A 16,717-nucleotide genomic window follows, 5' to 3' on the forward strand; every position below is an offset into this window, starting at 1 on the left:
TTAACTAAGAAGGTTATGGGGTTTCTCTGGTGGCTCAGAAGGTAAAGAATCTGCTTACAATGTGGCAGGCAGATTATTGAGAGTCCCTTGGACTGCACGGAGATCAAACCAGTCAATCTTAAAGGAAATCAGTCTTTAATATTCATTGGAAAGACTGATGCTGAAGCTGAAGCTCCAATAATTTGGCCACCTGATGCAAAGGGCCAACTCATTGAAAAAGACCCTGATGCTGGGAAAAGATTGAAGGCAGGAGGAGAAGAGGACGACAGAGGACGAGATGGTTGGATGGCATCACCGACTCAATGGACATGAGTTTGAGCAAGCTCCAGGAGATGGTGAAGGACAGGGAGTCCTGGCGTGCTGCAGTCCACGGGGCCGCAAAGAATCGGACACAACTGAGTGACTGAACAAACAACAAAACAGTGCACAAAGGTCAGCTTCCAAAATTCCCGAAGGACTGGTACGTCTACTACCATCATTTTCTCACTTAATTCACTCTTTACCTTTTTGAAATATTGCCTCTTCTTTTAATACTCTGTTCCACTGAAGGCTACTGGTGCCCCATTAATTATAAAACATAATAATGCTTTTTTCTCTTTTATCCTCTTTAAACATTGTTTCAAATCTACCTTTATCAGCTTAAGAAGTTTAACATTTAGATTCACTATCCATGCTTATGTATTATTTTCATCAAGTTATCATAAATATAAATCCATGAGAGCTATTGTCTCCCGGATATGCACCAAACTCTTTTCATATTTTAAAATTTTTATTGGAGTATAGTTGATTTACAGTGTTGTGTTAATTACTGTTGTACAGCAAAGTGAATCATATACACATATCCACACTCTCTCTTTTTATCCTTTTAAACATTTTTTTGCAGAATTTTATTTTTTCAAGAAGCTTCTCTCCAAGTTTGCTTTTTCTTCCCTCTCTTGGTTTATAGGAAATCCTCCTCTCCAGATAATTCTCAGTCTTTTCCATTTTTTCTCTAATAACCCTTTCCCTGAGTTCCCATAAGGCCCAGGCCTCGGAATGCTGTCCGCTGTTGTCTTCATTTACATGTTCTCTGTTGGCAGCGTCAGTCACCGCATCATCATGGAGATCTACTGGCCACAGCAGGCCAGGGACCATGCTGGATAATGATACAAAGATCCGTGGTAGACAATCTGCCTAGTCCTTCTGAGACCACATACTCTGTAGAGCAGTTTTTCTTTTTTCTCCTAGTCCAGTTTCCAAGTACCTGAACTGCAGTCCGTGATTCTGCAGGTGATCAATTCTTGAGTGGTATCACATGACTTTATGAAGGCATCCTACCCAGCACCTAATGACTCTAAGCTCCTCTAGCTTGATTGGTTGTCTGGATGAGGAGTTTCCAATCCCGGGGTAGACAGAAAGACGTCTCTGCTCTGCATGAATATTTGACGGAGTGTGTGTGGCCAAGCCCCGTTCTAAAGAGGTGAAGATTTTCCTGTCTCATTTGTTTTCTTCCAGAATGAGTCCTAGCTGGGTTCCCTGGGTGGTGGCCTTCTTATCCACGGTTCTCAGGCTGGATGCTTCTGTGACTCAGGGCAGAGATTCTCCAGGTAAGAACACGGTGGTTTCTTTCAGGTGTACACGCTGACACAGGGAGAGAGGCCTTCCCCTTACAGGTGCAGCCTCCAGTCCAGACAGGAAGCAGCTCTGGCTTCAGAGAGTCTTCTTTCTCACAGAAAAGCTTTCCCTCCTGCTTTACCACATGAAATGGACCGGCGGGGAAAGGACTTCCTGTCCCAGAGCCACTGATTCAACGAAAGGGAAACAGATTGCTTGCTCAGGGTCCTTATGGTATTGATGGCCATCTGGAGAACTGTGAAAAATTGAGGCAGGCTGAAAATAACCACTGTCTTTCAGCCAGGAGTTTGATGATTGTGACTGCTTCTATTTGTGACCGTTTCTTTATGCATATAAGGACTTGACTGCTTCATATGACATTTTTAAGCCTCTGTAACATGGTCAGATTATACCAGGTGATTTGACAAACAGGAGAAATTGAATGTGTGATGCCCGTCCTCAGGTTACCAGGTACATATGCTTACTGGTATTTGTCTAGCTGAGAAGTTAAGCTTTGCAAACATGAAGTGACAGTACATTCCAAAAACATATTTATCAGAAGAGAACAGGATACAACATTCTAAAAACAGAACCTCTTTGAACGTCAGTCTCGTTAAACACAAAAGAGGAACAAAACCTAGGGGTGGGGAGGGTGGTTGTGAGGAGATCATAGTTCTTGGAGAACAGAAACCTCTTTGAACTTATAATTTCTATTAAACAACAACAACAAACACACACACATGATCAGTAAGATCTAAACTCTGACACAGATCTGACTGAAAAATAATTTTTTTCTAATTTAGACTGTAAGATGAAAGAGGGAATTGGAGATTAGAGACTCATCTGAGTTTGAGATCAGTCTGGCTGACCCAGGAAGGATGTGGTCCTCCTGATACTCAGCCCAGCAGTTCCTCTGCACTTAGACATGAAAGCAGATCTGCATCTGAGATCAGGAATGGTCACCCTTCACATCGCAGCCAAAGTGCCATTTCTTCAGGGAGATCGTTCCTGGTTAATTGGCACTATGAACCCTTTCGAATGTCCTTTTACGTTGTTCTCAAGTGCACAGAGTGGGGTTCTCTCTCCCAACGAGCTCACAGCGCTTGTCATCACTCGCTTCTCTCTATCCTCTCTCCCTCCCTTCCATTCCAACGTGTCTGCTGTGGCTTTAAGTATCAGAGTGGCTTTAGAAAAGATGGAGCAGTTTTCTGTGTGTATTTAAAATATTAGTAAATGTCATCATGTGATGAATTACATTCTGCTTTTTAAAAAAGTTTAATTTTTAATTTTTTAAAATTAATTTTTATTGGCTTATAGTTGCTTTTCAATGTTGTGTCAGTTTTTACCGTAGAGCATGGTGGGTCAGCTGTGCATACACCTGTATCCCCTCTTTTTTGGATTTCCTCCCCATGTAGTTCCCCGCAGATCTCTGGGTAGAGTTCCCTGTGCTCCACAGTAGGTTCTCTGTGGAGACATTAGTCATCTGTTTTATACATAGTATCAGTGGTGTAGATCCATCAATCCCAAGCTCCCAGTTTCATCCCACCCACCTCCCATTCCCCACTTGTATCCATACATTTCTTCTCTACGTCTGTCTTTATTTCTGTTTTGCAAATAAGGTCATTTATACCATTTTTTCTAGATTCCACAAACATGCATCAATATTTGATATTTGTGTTTCTCTTTGGAACTTGCTTCACTGTATGACAGTCTCTAGGTCCAGCCGCATCTCTACAAATGACCCCATTTTGTTCCTTTCTGTGGCTGAGTAACATTCCATTGTACATGTGTACCACGTCTGCTTTCTCACATTCTGCTTCTTTTCTTACCTGACCCAAATGCTTCTGAGTTCTACCTTGGTGGTGGTGTGCATGAACTGGAGCCCCGTCCTTAATGATGGGAAAGCAGGTCAGGAAGGGAAGTGTCTGTTTCTACGTGAAACCAGTAGATGCAGAACTAAAACTCCAGTCAACTGAGACCTACCCCACGGCCATTTACCAGTTTCTCTCTTAAAATTGTCCATATCTTCAAATTTAAGACAACTATCATTATCCTAGTCTGTTTAGACTGCTATGACAAATACCACAGATTGGGTGGCTTATAAACAACACACATTTATTTCTCAAAGTTCTGGAGGCTGAGGCGTCCAGGATCAAGTCTCCAGCCTGGTTGTGTCCTGGGAAAGACTGTCATCCTGCTTCAGAGCTGGTGGTGCCTTCTATCTGTGTTCTGACGAGGTGGAAGGGGCTGGGGAGCTCTCTGGAGCCTCTTCTCTAGGGGTGCTAATCCCATTCATCAGGATCCCACGCTAACAACACCACCAACTAATACCATCACCCTTGGGATTTGAGATTTCAACATATGAACTTACCATAGTAAACAATCACACTTTTTCTCACCTATGAGGTTTGATTAAATAACTTTGGAAAATGAAAACTGTTTTGGAGAATATGAACCATCTAGAAATGAGGTACAGTGTATGAAAGTTAATATAAAGCTCAAACTAATCACTGCCAATACTAGCAAGGTACTTTGAAAGTAGAAAATCATAATGGAGAATGGGTTTGATTTTTATTTATTTACTTATTTACTTTAAATTTATTTTTATTGAAGTATGGTTGAATTACATGTTGTGTTAATTACCGCTCTATGGCAAAGGGACTCAGTTATACATGTATATATGTATATATATAAATATATACATTCTGTTTCATATTCTTTTCCATTATGGTTTATCACAGAATATTGAAGGATTTGGATTTTGTTTTTGATTTGGAGTTTTAAAAATAATTTTAAAAAATTTATTTCATCACTTTAAAGTGCTTGGTCTTCCTTGCTGCCTGGGCTCCTCTCTAGCTGGGACAAGCAGGGGGCTTCTCTCTGGTTGCGGTGCATGGGCTTCTCTCACTGCACTGGCTTCTCTTGTTGCAGAGCGCGGGCTCTGGGGTGTGCAGGCTGCCATAGTTGTGGCTCCGGGGCACTAGAACACAGGCTCAGTAGGTGTGGCGCATGGACTTAGTTGCTCTGCGGCAGGTGGGATCTTCCTGGATGCAGGTGTCTCCTGCATTGGCAGGCGGATTTTTTTTTTTTTTTTTTAAACCACTGAGCCACTAGGGAATCCCTGGATTTGGATTTTTTTTTAATTTACTCTTCAGTGGAAGTGTTTAATTTTAAAGGCTCCAGAGAAGGTTTAAGTTAAGCTTGTATTCCTTATCACCGTGTTATTACAGCCACTAGAACTGTACATATAGGGCCAATGATGGTGATGATGATGATAAAGGCATATTCAAACCAGGAGTTAATATTATTTTGCTCAAAGTTGATAGAGGGGGTGAGGTCTCCTGAGTAATCGCGCACAGGAAAACGTACAGGAGAAAATTCTTGAGAAAACCCAGATGAGTGGGGAGTAGAGGGGAAATTTACTCCACGCTACTGAGTCTCCTCTGCATCTTTGTTTTACCCCACCTCCATCTTCCTTTCATTTTGCTCCAGAAGGAATATGTAGAATGAACCTGCTGATGGCAACAAAACTGAACTATTCCATACAGGGTTGGTTGGTTTTGACTTTGGTAATAAGGAGAATTCCAAGTCTGGGCTCCTGAAAGCCTGGATTGGAGACACTTAACACATTGTCTGGCAAAATACAAACAGTCTATAAATATTGGTCAAATGAATGTATATTTGTTGAATGAATGTTCGTGTCTCTGGACTCATTTTGAGTTGCTTCTTTGGGTGACATGTCTCCTATTTGGCTGGCCTGATAGGCTGGACCTCAGGTTTCTTTCAAAGAAGAAAGGGTGTTCTTTTTAAAAAAAATTTATTGGAGTATAGTTAATATATAATGTTATGTTAGTTTCAGGTGTACGGAAAAGTGAGTAAGTTGTACATATACATACATCCACTCTTTTCATTATTTTTCCCCCATATAGGCCATTACGGAGTATTGAGTAGAGTTCTGTATACTATACAGTAGGTCCTTCTGTTAGCTATTTTATATACAGTGGTATGTATATGTCATTCCTGATCTCCGAATTTATTCCTCCTCTTCTTACCCCTGGTGACCATAAGTTTGTTTTCTATATCTGTATTCTATTTCTGTTTTGTAGGTAAGTTCATTTGTACCCTTTTTATTTTCTGATTCCACATTTGAACAATACCATATGATATTTGCCTTTGACTTACTTCACTTAATATGATAACCTCTAGGTCCATCCATGTTGCTGCAGATGGCATTATTTTATTCTTTTTTTATGACTGAGTAATCTTCGAGATGTTCAAGCTGGTTTTAGGAAAGGCAGAGGAAACAGAGATCAAATTGCCAACATCTGCTGAATCATCAAAAAAGCAAGAGAGTTCCAGAAAAACATCTATTTCTACTTTATTGACTATGCCAAAGCCTTTGACTGTGTGGATCACAATAAACTGTGGAAAATTCTGAAGGAGATGGGAATACCAGACCACCTGACCTGCTTCTTGAGAAACCTGTATGAAGGTCAGGAAGCAATAGTTAGAACTGGACATGGACCAACAGATTCGTTCCAAATAGGAAAAGGAGTACGTCAAGGCTCTATATTGTCACCCTGCTTATTTAACTTATATGCAGAGTACATCATGCAAAATGCTGGGCTGAATTAAGCACAATCTGGAATCAAGATTGCCAAGAGAAATATCAATAACCTCAGATATGCAGATGACACCACCCTTATGGCAGAAAGTGAAGAAGAACTAAAGAGCCTCTTGATGAAAGTGAAAGAGGAGAGTGAAAAAGTTGAAAACTAACATCATGGCATTCAGTCCCATTACTTCATGGCAAATAGATGGGGAAACAGTGGAAACAGTGTCAGACTTTATTTTTGGGGGCTCCAAAATCACTGCAGATGGTGATTATGGCCATGAAATTAAAAGATGCTTACTCCTTCAAAGGAAAGTTATGACCAACCTAGATAGCATATTAAAAAGCAGAGACATTACTTTGTCACAAAGCTCCATCTAGTCAAGGTTATGGTTTTTCCAGTGGTCATGTATGGATGTGAGAGTTGGACTTGTTGCTGCAGATGGATTATTTTATACTTTTTTATGAGAGTAATTCTTCGAAGTCAGTTTTAATAGGATGAGGAAACTGGATCAATTAACTCAGCGAATCATCAAGAAAGCAAAGAGTTACAGTATACTAAACATTATATTACTTTTGACTTTGAAAGCTTGCTGTGTGGAACGATAAACTATGCAAAATCAAGAGAGGAATACAGACCCCAGATGCTTCTAGAACCATGAAGGTGGACTATTTGGAGAAGGCAAGGTTGGTTCAAATGGGAGAAGGAGTAGTCAACTGTATATTGTACTGCTGAAACTACATGCAGATCACAGCCAAAATGTGGGTGAATTAGACATGGAACAAGTTGCCGGAATTGAACTCAGAAGAGAGACCCACTTATGGCAGGAAGTGGAGAACTAAGAGGAGGTGAAGAGGAGGTGAAAAGTTGAAACTACCATGGATAGCATACATGAAATAATGGGCTAAACATGTCTATGTATGGGCCACATAAAGAAAGTTGAGCACCAAAGAATTGATGTTCTTGAACTGTGGTGTTGGAGAAGACTCTTGAGAGTCCTTTGGACTGCAAGCAGATCCAACCAGTCCATCCTAAAGGAGATCAGTCCTGGGTGTTCATTGGAAGGACTGATGTTGAAGCTGAAACTCCAATACTTTGGCCACCTGATACAAAGAGTTGACTCATTTGAAAAGACCTTGATGCTGGGAAAGATTGAAGGCAGGAGGAGAAGGGGATGACAGAGGATGAGATGGTTGGATGGCATCACCGACTCAATGGACATGGGTTTGGGTGGACTCTGGGAGTTGGTGATGGACAGGGAGGCCTGGCGTGCTGCGGTTCATGGGGTCGCAAAGAGTCGGACGCGACTGAGCAACTGAAACTGAACTGAATATTCCATTGTATATGTGTACCACTTCTTTTTTAAAGAATGGATGTCCCTTTGCTAAGAGGAACCAGGGTGGGGCCCAGAGGAGCAGAAGCTACTTCGTCAGATTTACTGAGGTCAAAGCCCTCCTCTCCAATCCACATGGTCCATCGTAATATACCAGGTATGGGTGTTCTAAAGATGGGGGCTGGTTCATAGTCTTTTTTTGGTTTTCCAGAAGATTTTGTGACCCAGGCAAAGGCTGACTGTTACTTCACCAATGGCACAGAGAAGGTGCGGTTTGTGGTCAGATTCATCTTTAACCTGGAGGAGTATGCACGTTTCGACAGCGACTTGGGGATGTTTGTGGCCTTGACGGAGCTGGGGAAGCCTGACGCTGAGCTGTGGAACAGTCGGCCGGATATACTGGCGAGGAGCAGAGCCTCTGTGGACATGCTCTGCAGACGCAACTACAAGCTGGGCGCACCCTTCACCGTGGGGAGGAGAGGTGAGGCGGAAGTTGGGGTCTCCTTGGTGGGAGCCTGGGCGTGGCTCTTCTTCCTTGTCCTGGGCAGTTTCCTGCTTCAGGATATTTATCAGGGTCAGGTGCAGGGGAGACTTTATATGATCTGTCCCCAGTTATGACTCACTTACTGTCCTCAGGGGTCAGGTCACTGTGGTCTTGGTCCCAGATACCAGGGCTAGTGTCTTCCCGAACACAAGGAAAACTGTGGGTGTGTCTGATAAAGCCTGCATCCTCCTTGGGGGCGCTGGCATCTCCAGTGTCTGAGTCCTGGGGGTGAGCTTTCCCCACATTTCCGGTTGCCATGTGGCTGATCTGGGAAAGAGATTCAGGGCAGAGACAGCCCCTGAAGGCACGGTGGCGTTGGCTCTGTGGACTCCCTTCACCGCCTCTCGTTTTTTCTCTCCTCTCCTAGTACAGCCAGAGGTGGCAGTGTATCCGGAGAAGGCCCCAGCCCTGCAGCACCACAGTCTGCTGCTTTGCTTGGTGACGGGTTTCTACCCAGGGGACATCGAGGTCACCTGGTTCCGGAATGGGCAGGAACAGAGAGAGGGGGTCATGTCCACTGGCCTCATCAGGAATGGAGACTGGACCTTTCAGACGACGGTGATGCTGGCCATGATGCCTGAGCTTGGGGAGGTCTACACCTGCCGTGTCAACCATCCCAGCTTGCCGAGCCCTGTTTCTGTGGAGTGGAGTGAGAACCAGCTTGTACTTTCTGGACCCAACTTGAGTCAATCTGACTCGGAACGGGGCGTGTGTTACCTCCGCATTCATCTTGGCCACAGCACTAGTTCCTCGCTCTGACCTGAAGCAGTCCTAGAGATTGGGGTCGTTGGGTGGGGAAAAACCATGGCAGATAGCTATCCTTGGATCTTCCAGGAAATAAGGAGGTCTAATCACCTTGTCACTCACTTCTGGTTTTGGGAACTTGCATCCTTTGGTACTTTGACCTTGGCATTTAGGGGGGCATTCTTTTTGGCCATCAGAATCATTAACAGAAACTCCATGAGTACAAACCTTGGACCCAAAGATGTATTCTTTCTCTGGACAGCACTTATTGCTGTCCAGCATAGGCCCTGGGGTTTCAGGAGAAAATGTTAGTTGCTCAGTCATGTTCCACTCTTTGGGACCCCATGGACTGTAGCAGCCAGGCTCCTCTGTCCATGGGATTTCCCAGGCAAGATTACTGGAGTGGGTCACTATGCCCCCCTCCAGGGGATTTTCCTGACTCAGGGATTGAACCGGGGTCTTCTGCATTGCAGATGGATGGAGTTTCAGGAGGGAGCACCAAACATTGGGAGCTTTTGGCCAACTTTGAGACCTGTTTCCCTTAGGAGCTCAGCCTGAATATTCTTGGAGAAAGATGCTGGGTGGAGCTGCAGCCTTCCTGGTCGGGCTAGTCTTCTTTTTGGTGGGAATTGTCATCCACATCAGAGCCCGGAAAGGTAATAAGTTTTGAGGAGCACCCTGCCACCTATCCTCCAGCTTCCCCCACTTTCCACTTTTCCTAACGTCTAAGATGTGTGACAGGGGAAGGCTGACCATACTTCTCAGGGATCACTGGGATAGTCATTTATGAAGCCAGAAACATTCTCCAGGGGGTAATTAGAGATGGAGTTCTGATATTGTGGGTCATCTCCCACCACTCAGTATAATCACTTTTGATCCTAATTGATGCATTCTATTTCTTCCTTCTTTTTTTTTTTCATTCCAGGACGTGTGGTGACTCCGTTGCTTGGCAATGAGGTAATGTCTTCTTCCTTATCTTTGGGTCCCAGATCAGTCACTCAGCCTTTGGCAGAGGGAGGGATAAGGTGTAAGTGGCTCTGGCTGGGTGCGCTGTTGGCTGAGTCCTTGCCCAGGAGGGTGGGGACCTCACGAGACTTTATCGCTGTCCCTGCAGGTCCCAAGAGCAGTGCTTCCGCCACAGTCGCACTAGGTTCTAACTGATGCTTCTCCCCCGAGGGCCTGAAGAGCGATCAGGTGGCCCTGGACCAAGTGAGGGATGCTGTGAGGTCAATGTTCGGGGTGACTCATTCTGTGAGACCTTGGAGGAGTCCTTAACTAACTCTGGAGGGCTGCCTTCTGAGATCACACATCTCTCACCCTCCTGCCCTTCGTCCTCCTCCTTGTCTACACGAGTCCTTGTTTCCGAGGACACTGCCCAGAAATTCCCCCAAGACTTAGCTCCTTCCAGCCCCAGATGGTCCAGCCCTAACTATTTGAGTCGTGGTCTTCAACTTTCTCTCCTCCAAAGGCAGCCCCACAGTCTTCAGAACTCAAGTATTCAGATAGTCACTGCTTCCTTTTCATTGTTTTCTGTTTGTTTTTGGCCACACTGTGAGGCCTGCGGGATCTCAAGCGCCGTGACCAGGGATCAAACCTGTGCCCCCTGCAGTGGGAGTGAAGAATCATAATCCTGGAGCATCAGAGAAGTCCCATTTTCATTGATTTTTAAAGTCTTTTTTTTCCTTTAAAATAAAACCGAGATACCAACAACCACATAAAATGTGTAATTTAATACATGACTTAAATCAAAACCCTTGTAATCAACACCCAGTTCAAGAACTAGACCTTTTCCAGCCGCTGCAGAATTCTCTCTGCTGTGGGCCCATCAAAGCTCCTCCTCCCTCCTCTCAAAAGGAATTATATGTTTGCCAACTATTATACACAGGATGGAGGAACAAAAAGGTCTTATTCTTTAGCACAGGGAACTATATTCAGTATCCTAGGATAAACGATGATGGAAAAGAATACGAAAAAGTGTGTGTGACACACATATACAGATGAATCACTTGGCTGTGCAGTAGAAATTAACACAATGTTGTACATCAAACTATAACTCAATAAAATTTGCAAAAGTAACCATGGGACTTCCCTGCTGGTCCAGTGTCTAAGACTCTGTGCTCCCAGTGCAGGGGCCTGGATTCAAGCCCTGGTCGGGGAACTGGATCCCACATGCCGCAACTAAGAGTTTGCACACCACAACTGAACAAGATCCTGTGAACCACAGCTAAGACCCATCGCAGTCAAATGAATAAATAAATATTTTAAAAGAGCAAATTAAATCTTTTTTAAAAAAGAAAAAATAATCATATCTGGACCATTATATCAACTATTTTTAAAAATTTCTTTGTGGTCTATTTACTCAAGTGTAAACTATTGGACACTCTAGCTTAGGAGTCTTTTAAAAAATTTAAATGTCTTTATTTTTAACTGGATACTTGCTTTATAATATTGTGTTGGTCTCTGCCATATATCAGCATGAATCAGCCATGAGTGTAGTTATGTCCGCTCCCTCATGAACCTCCCTCCCACCCCCCGCTCCATCCCACCTCCCTAGGTCGTCACAGAGCCCTGATTTGAGCTCCCGGGTCAAACAGCAAATTCCCCCGGCTCTCTGATTTTCCACATGGTGATGCACATATTTCAGTGCTGCTGTCTCAGCTCATCCCACCCTCTCCTTCCCCTGCTGTGTCTGTGCCTGCATTGCTGCCCTGCAAACAGGCTTCATCAGTACCATGAGAACCGATGGTTCTGGATTCCATATAAGTACGTTAATATATGATATTTGTCTTTCTCTTTCTGACTTACTTCACTTGGCATAATAAGCTCTAGGTTCATCCACCTTATTAGAACTGAGTCAAATGTGTTCCTTTTTATTTAGTTGTCATTTATGTTTATTCACATTTACAGTTTTGTCCTCCACCCCTTTTTGTTCCTTATGATTAGTACAGTGACATTCCTGAGCTATTGGCCTGCACAGTTCTCTGCAGCCTGGATTTGCTGACTGAATCACCCGGTGCCGATTGCCATGTTCCTCTGTTCTCCGCCGGTTTTGCAAATCGGCATCTGTTTGAAGTGGTTGGATTAGACTTAGATGTCATTCCTCTGAAACGTCCATAGGTGGAGCTGTGATCTCACCATGAGACACACACACTGCTTGTCTCTCAGTAATGTTAGGAACCATTGCCTGGGTCAGTTAAATCCCTGGGAAATGTAGAAATGAGCAAGCTCCTGGAGTTGGTGATGGACAGGGAGGCCTGGCGTGCTGCAGTCCATGGGGTCGCAAAGAGTCAGACACAACTGATCGACTGAACTGACTGAACTGATTGTAGATAGGGAATGCACTAATTCTATCATCCCTTCTTCATTTACATGCACTGTTGTTTCTGTAAAGAGATCCTTCCCTTCACTGAGGAGTGTCTTGCCACATGGTACTGGTGGAAAGACAAGATCAAAGTTGAATTATTTCCCTTGATTTACTATTGTCCAAGTTCAAGTAATTTTTGTAGTCTCATAAACTCAAGGATTTTAATGGTGACCTGTTAGGACTGGGCTCCAGAGTGTGCTTGGGAGGGGAAGGTAAGGTGAGAGAGGCAGTCATGGGTCTTATGTGGCTGGGCTTTTGGGGACAGAACAATCTTAACCGTAGCATCCTTGGCAAACCAAGGATGAGCTGAAAGAAGCCTAGGTTTCACGTCCAGGTGAGGGAAATGGTCACAATGCTAGATTAGCCATCAGATAAAATTTCTGTTGAGAAAAGTTCAGAAATGTAATCATCTTAAACCCTAGTTGTCTTTGCTTAGGCAACCATGGGTCGCTGCTCTGAAGTGTGATATGGTACTTCTACAGCCAGATGGCGATCGTGGTGGACTTTAAGTTGGTTTTCTCCAAGTTCAAGAAATGCAAAAAGGCAAAATGGTTGTCTGAGGAGGCCTTACAAATAGCTGTGAATAGAAGAGAAGAGAAAGGCAAAGGAGAAAAGGAAAGATATACCCATCTGAATCCAAAGAAGAGCAAGGAGAGAAAGCAAGAAGAAAGCCTTCCTCAGTGATCAATGCAAAGAAATAGAGGAGAATGGGAAAGACTAGATATCTTTTCAAGAAAATTAGAGATACCAAGGGAACATTTTATGCAAAGATGGGCAATAAAGGACAGAAATGGTATGAACCTAACAGAAGCAAAAGATATTAAGAGGAGGTGGCAAGAATACACAGAAGAACTATACAAAAAAGATCTTCATGACCCAGATAATCATGATGGTGTGATCCCAACCTAGAGCCAGACATTCTAGAACAAGAATTCAAGTGGGCCTTAGGAAGCATCACTATGAACAAAGCTAGTGGAGGTGATGGAATTCCAGTTGCGCTATTTCAACTCCTAAAAGATGATGCTGTGAAAGTTCTGCACTCAATATGCCAGCAGATTTGGAAAACTCAGCAGTGGCCACAGGACTGGAAAGGGTCAGTTTTCATTTCAATCCCAAAGAAAGGCAGTGCCAAGGAATGCTCAAACTATCACACAATTGCACTCATCTCACACGTTAGTAAAGTAATGCTCAAAATTCTCCAAGCCAGGCTTCAACAGTACATGAACCGTGAACTTCCAGATGTTCAAGCTGGATTTAGAAAGGGCGGAGGAACCAGAGATCAAATTGCCAACATCTGTTGGATCATTGAAAAAGCAACAGAGTTCCAGAAAATTATCTACTTCTGCTTTATTGACTATGCCAAAGCCTTTGACTGTGTGGATCACAACAAACTCTGGAAAATTCTTAAAAAGATGGGAATACCAGACCACCTGACCTGCTTCTTGAGAAAGCTGTATGCAGGTCAGGAAGCAACAGGTAGAACTGGACATGGAACAGCAGACTGGTTCCAGATAGGAAAAGGAGTACATCAAGGCTGTATATTGTCACCCTGCTTATTTAACTTATATGCAGAGTGCATCATGAGAAATGCTGGGCTGGATGAAGCACAAGCTGGAATCATGATTGCCAAGAGAAATATCAATAACCTCAGATATGCAGATGGCAGAAAATAGCAGAAGAACTAAAAAGCCTCTTGGTGAAAGTGAAAGAGGAGAGTGAAAAAGTTGGCTTAAAGCTCAACATTCAGAAAACAAAGATCATGGCATCCGGTCCCATCACTTCATGGCAGATAGATGGGGAAACAGTGGAAACAGTGGTGCTGACTTTATTTTGGGGGGCTCCAAAATCACTGCAGATGGTGACTGCAGCCATGAAATTAAAAGACACTTGCTCCTTGGAAGAAAAGTTATGACCAACCTAGGCAGTATATTAAAAAACAGAGCCATTACTTTGCCAACAAAGGTCTGTCTAGTCAAGGCTATGGTTTTTCCAATAGTCATGTATGGATGTGAGAGTTGGACTATAAAGAAAGCTGAGCACCAAAGAATTGATGTTCTTGAACTGTGGTGTTGGAGAAGACTCTTGAGAGTCCTTTGGACTGCAAGCAGATCCAACCAGTCCATCCTAAAGGAAATCAGTCTTACATAGTCATTGGAAGGACTGATGCTGAAGCTGAAGCTCCAATACTTAGGCCACCTGATACGAAGAACAGACTCACTGGAAAAGACCCTGATGCTGGGAGGGATTGGGGGCAGGAGGGAAGGGGACGACAGAGGATGAGATGTTTGGATGGCACCACTGACTCAATGGACATGAGTTTGAGCAAGCTCTGGCAGTTGGTGATGGACAGGGAGGCCTGATGTGCTGCAGTCCATGGGGTCGCAAAGAGTCAGACACAACTGAGCGACTGAACTGAACTGAACTCTCCAAGTTCTTGGAGGGAATCCCCATGGAAATCTGACATTTTCTAAGGGGATTTCCACACTAGCCTCCACATCTCCTTTTTCTCATATTACCTCGGTCTGCAAGGCTCTGAACGGAGCAATGGGGGACATGGAAACTCAGGGGAGGGAGAAGAGGTGATGAGGTGCTTTCCAGTCCAGCCAGAGAAGCCCTGTGCTTCTGTCCCCTCACTGCCTGTATCCGACCTTCCCTCCTTAGGCCTCTGTTCTTAGTTATTACTGTCACAGACCTTACAGAGGAAGTCTGCAGCTGTATCGATACAGATCTGGGTGAAAGACACATTGAATTTAATATTCTATAAAAGGATCATGTAGATACAAACCCAAATCTGGTTTATTATAACTTGAGTCAACAAAAGCAAGTCCATTTGGCAAACTGACTGTTCTGTGGCCTCAGGCACTGACCAGCTCCCCAATCACCACAAGATGTCACCTCATCATAGGCTCTAAGGCCTAGAAGGGACAGTAGAGATGATCTAGTTCAATCCACGCATTTTTCAGAGTATAATGCAGGCAGTCCTGCTAGAACTGAGCTTCAGGAGACTAGGAATTCTTTCTTCTTCCCCACCACTGATGGATTCCCAGTGCCTAGAACAGAGCAACTCAATAAATGTTGATTCAGTGAAAGTAGGAAGTCAAAAAATTCAGGCACACCGATGAGATTAGAAAAGAAACACATTTCTCTTTTTGATAGTCATATAAAAAATGGGAACCATATCTATTCTAGTAAAAGTAACACACACAGTTCTCTAGTACATAGCCTGTCCATTACTATTCATAACAACTGGCCTCTAGGGCGTATATCAATTTTTACAAATTTGGAAACATCACACATATACTAATTCAGCTTCTTCATTAGTTTCTGCAAAGTGAAAAAGAGAATACCCCATTTTACTTTCACTTTATAATTTGAAAGAGAGAATGTATGACAGAAGAGTTCTTTAGATGTCACCAGCAAAATTAATGCAACTGGTTGCCCAAAGATGGTGAGAAATGTGCAAAAAATATTGATTCAAAAAATTAATCAAAAAATTGATTAATTAGCTGCTAATGAAGGAGATCACGACTTAATGACTAAATCATCGATAAAGGAGATAGTGCATTGGAGAATATTTAAGATTGTTGAGGTTGGCATAACTAAAATCACAGAACAATTTCATCATAATTCTTGGTTCCAGATTAGATACAAAATAAGACTTTGGGTTCTCTGATAGGAGAAGATTCTGAGGTTGACACTGAAGTCTATCCATAGAGCAAAGATTCTGAGATGCTGGCAAAAGAAGTTAGTGTTTGTCTTCAACAAACTTCCGAAACTGAGAGAACTGGCCTTTCACAGATGTGCTCACCAGAGAAATCTCTCTTGACTGTTCTCCACTTCTCCAGTCCAGATCCACTGCTTTTCCTTCTCAGTCTTTATTTCCAGGTCCACATCTGTTTATGAAAGTGTGTTAGTTGCTCAGTCGTGTCTGACTCTTTGCAACCCCATGGACTATGGCCCGCCAGGCTCCTCTGTCCATGGAACTCTCTAGACAAGAGCACTGGAGTGGATAGCCAATCCCTCCTCCAGGGGATCTTCCTGACCTGGGTCTCCCACATGGTAGGCAGATTCTTTATCATCTGAATCATCAGGAAAGCCCCTCTGTCTATACTTGTTGCCCAACAGGATCATTACAAGCACTTCACCCAGAATCAAAATATTTTCTTGCTCCAAAGAGGACATAAGGATGGCCAAAAAGCACATGACAAGATGTTCATCATCATTAATTATCAGAGAATTGCAAATCAAAACTACAATGAAGTATCACCTCACACTGATCAGTGTGGCCGTCATCGAAAAGTGTATGAACAAAGGCTGGGGACGTCTCTGGTGGTGCAGTAAGCGAGACTCTGCCTCCAGTGTAGAGGGGCACGGTGTATGGTCCCCAAGGACACGCAGCGTTCGGGTGCCTCTGCCTCCTCAGTGGGCTGTGCGGTGAGTGGTGGTGGGTCTGTGGGTGGGGTTTAGGTGAGAACTTACATAATGCTATCAACCGATACTACTTCAAAAAAAAAATCTCCACTAGA

The 16,717-nt window shown here is 43.5% G+C and overlaps 1 protein-coding gene across 4 annotated transcripts; it reads left to right on the forward strand.

Moving 5' to 3' along the window:
- Positions 1-1,403: 1,403 nt before the first annotated feature.
- Positions 1,404-16,532, forward strand: LOC110146960 (HLA class II histocompatibility antigen, DO beta chain). 4 transcript variants are annotated; one of them, XM_070456656.1, is made up of 6 exons: positions 1,404-1,586; positions 7,751-8,020; positions 8,451-8,732; positions 9,373-9,483; positions 9,753-9,784; positions 16,317-16,532. In XM_070456656.1, the coding sequence occupies exons 1-6, from the start codon at positions 1,496-1,498 to the stop codon at positions 16,530-16,532; spliced, it is 1,002 nt and encodes a 333-aa protein (XP_070312757.1). In that variant the 5' UTR covers positions 1,404-1,495. The 4 variants fall into 4 exon arrangements, 3 of the variants coding, with proteins under 3 accessions (XP_070312757.1, XP_020763768.1, XP_070312758.1); XM_020908109.2 differs by lacking the exon at positions 16,317-16,532 and adding an exon at positions 9,942-11,130 and having other exon boundaries at positions 1,409-1,586; XR_011483960.1 differs by lacking the exons at positions 9,753-9,784; positions 16,317-16,532 and having other exon boundaries at positions 1,409-1,586; positions 8,451-8,928; positions 9,373-9,460.
- Positions 16,533-16,717: the final 185 nt, after the last annotated feature.

This window comes from Odocoileus virginianus, chromosome 27 (assembly GCF_023699985.2).
Source record: "Odocoileus virginianus isolate 20LAN1187 ecotype Illinois chromosome 27, Ovbor_1.2, whole genome shotgun sequence".
Lineage (NCBI taxonomy): Eukaryota > Metazoa > Chordata > Mammalia > Artiodactyla > Cervidae > Odocoileus > Odocoileus virginianus.

Excerpts from the sequence above, each read along its gene's own strand:
- LOC110146960 (XM_070456656.1), top strand. The coding sequence starts at position 1,496 with ATGAGTCCTAGCTGGGTTCCCTGGGTGGTGGCCTTCTTATCCACGGTT. Across the intron at positions 1,587-7,750 it reads TCAGGGCAGAGATTCTCCAG|AAGATTTTGTGACCCAGGCA; the intron begins GTAAGAACACGG and ends TTGGTTTTCCAG. Across the intron at positions 9,484-9,752 it reads CCACATCAGAGCCCGGAAAG|GACGTGTGGTGACTCCGTTG; the intron begins GTAATAAGTTTT and ends TTTTCATTCCAG.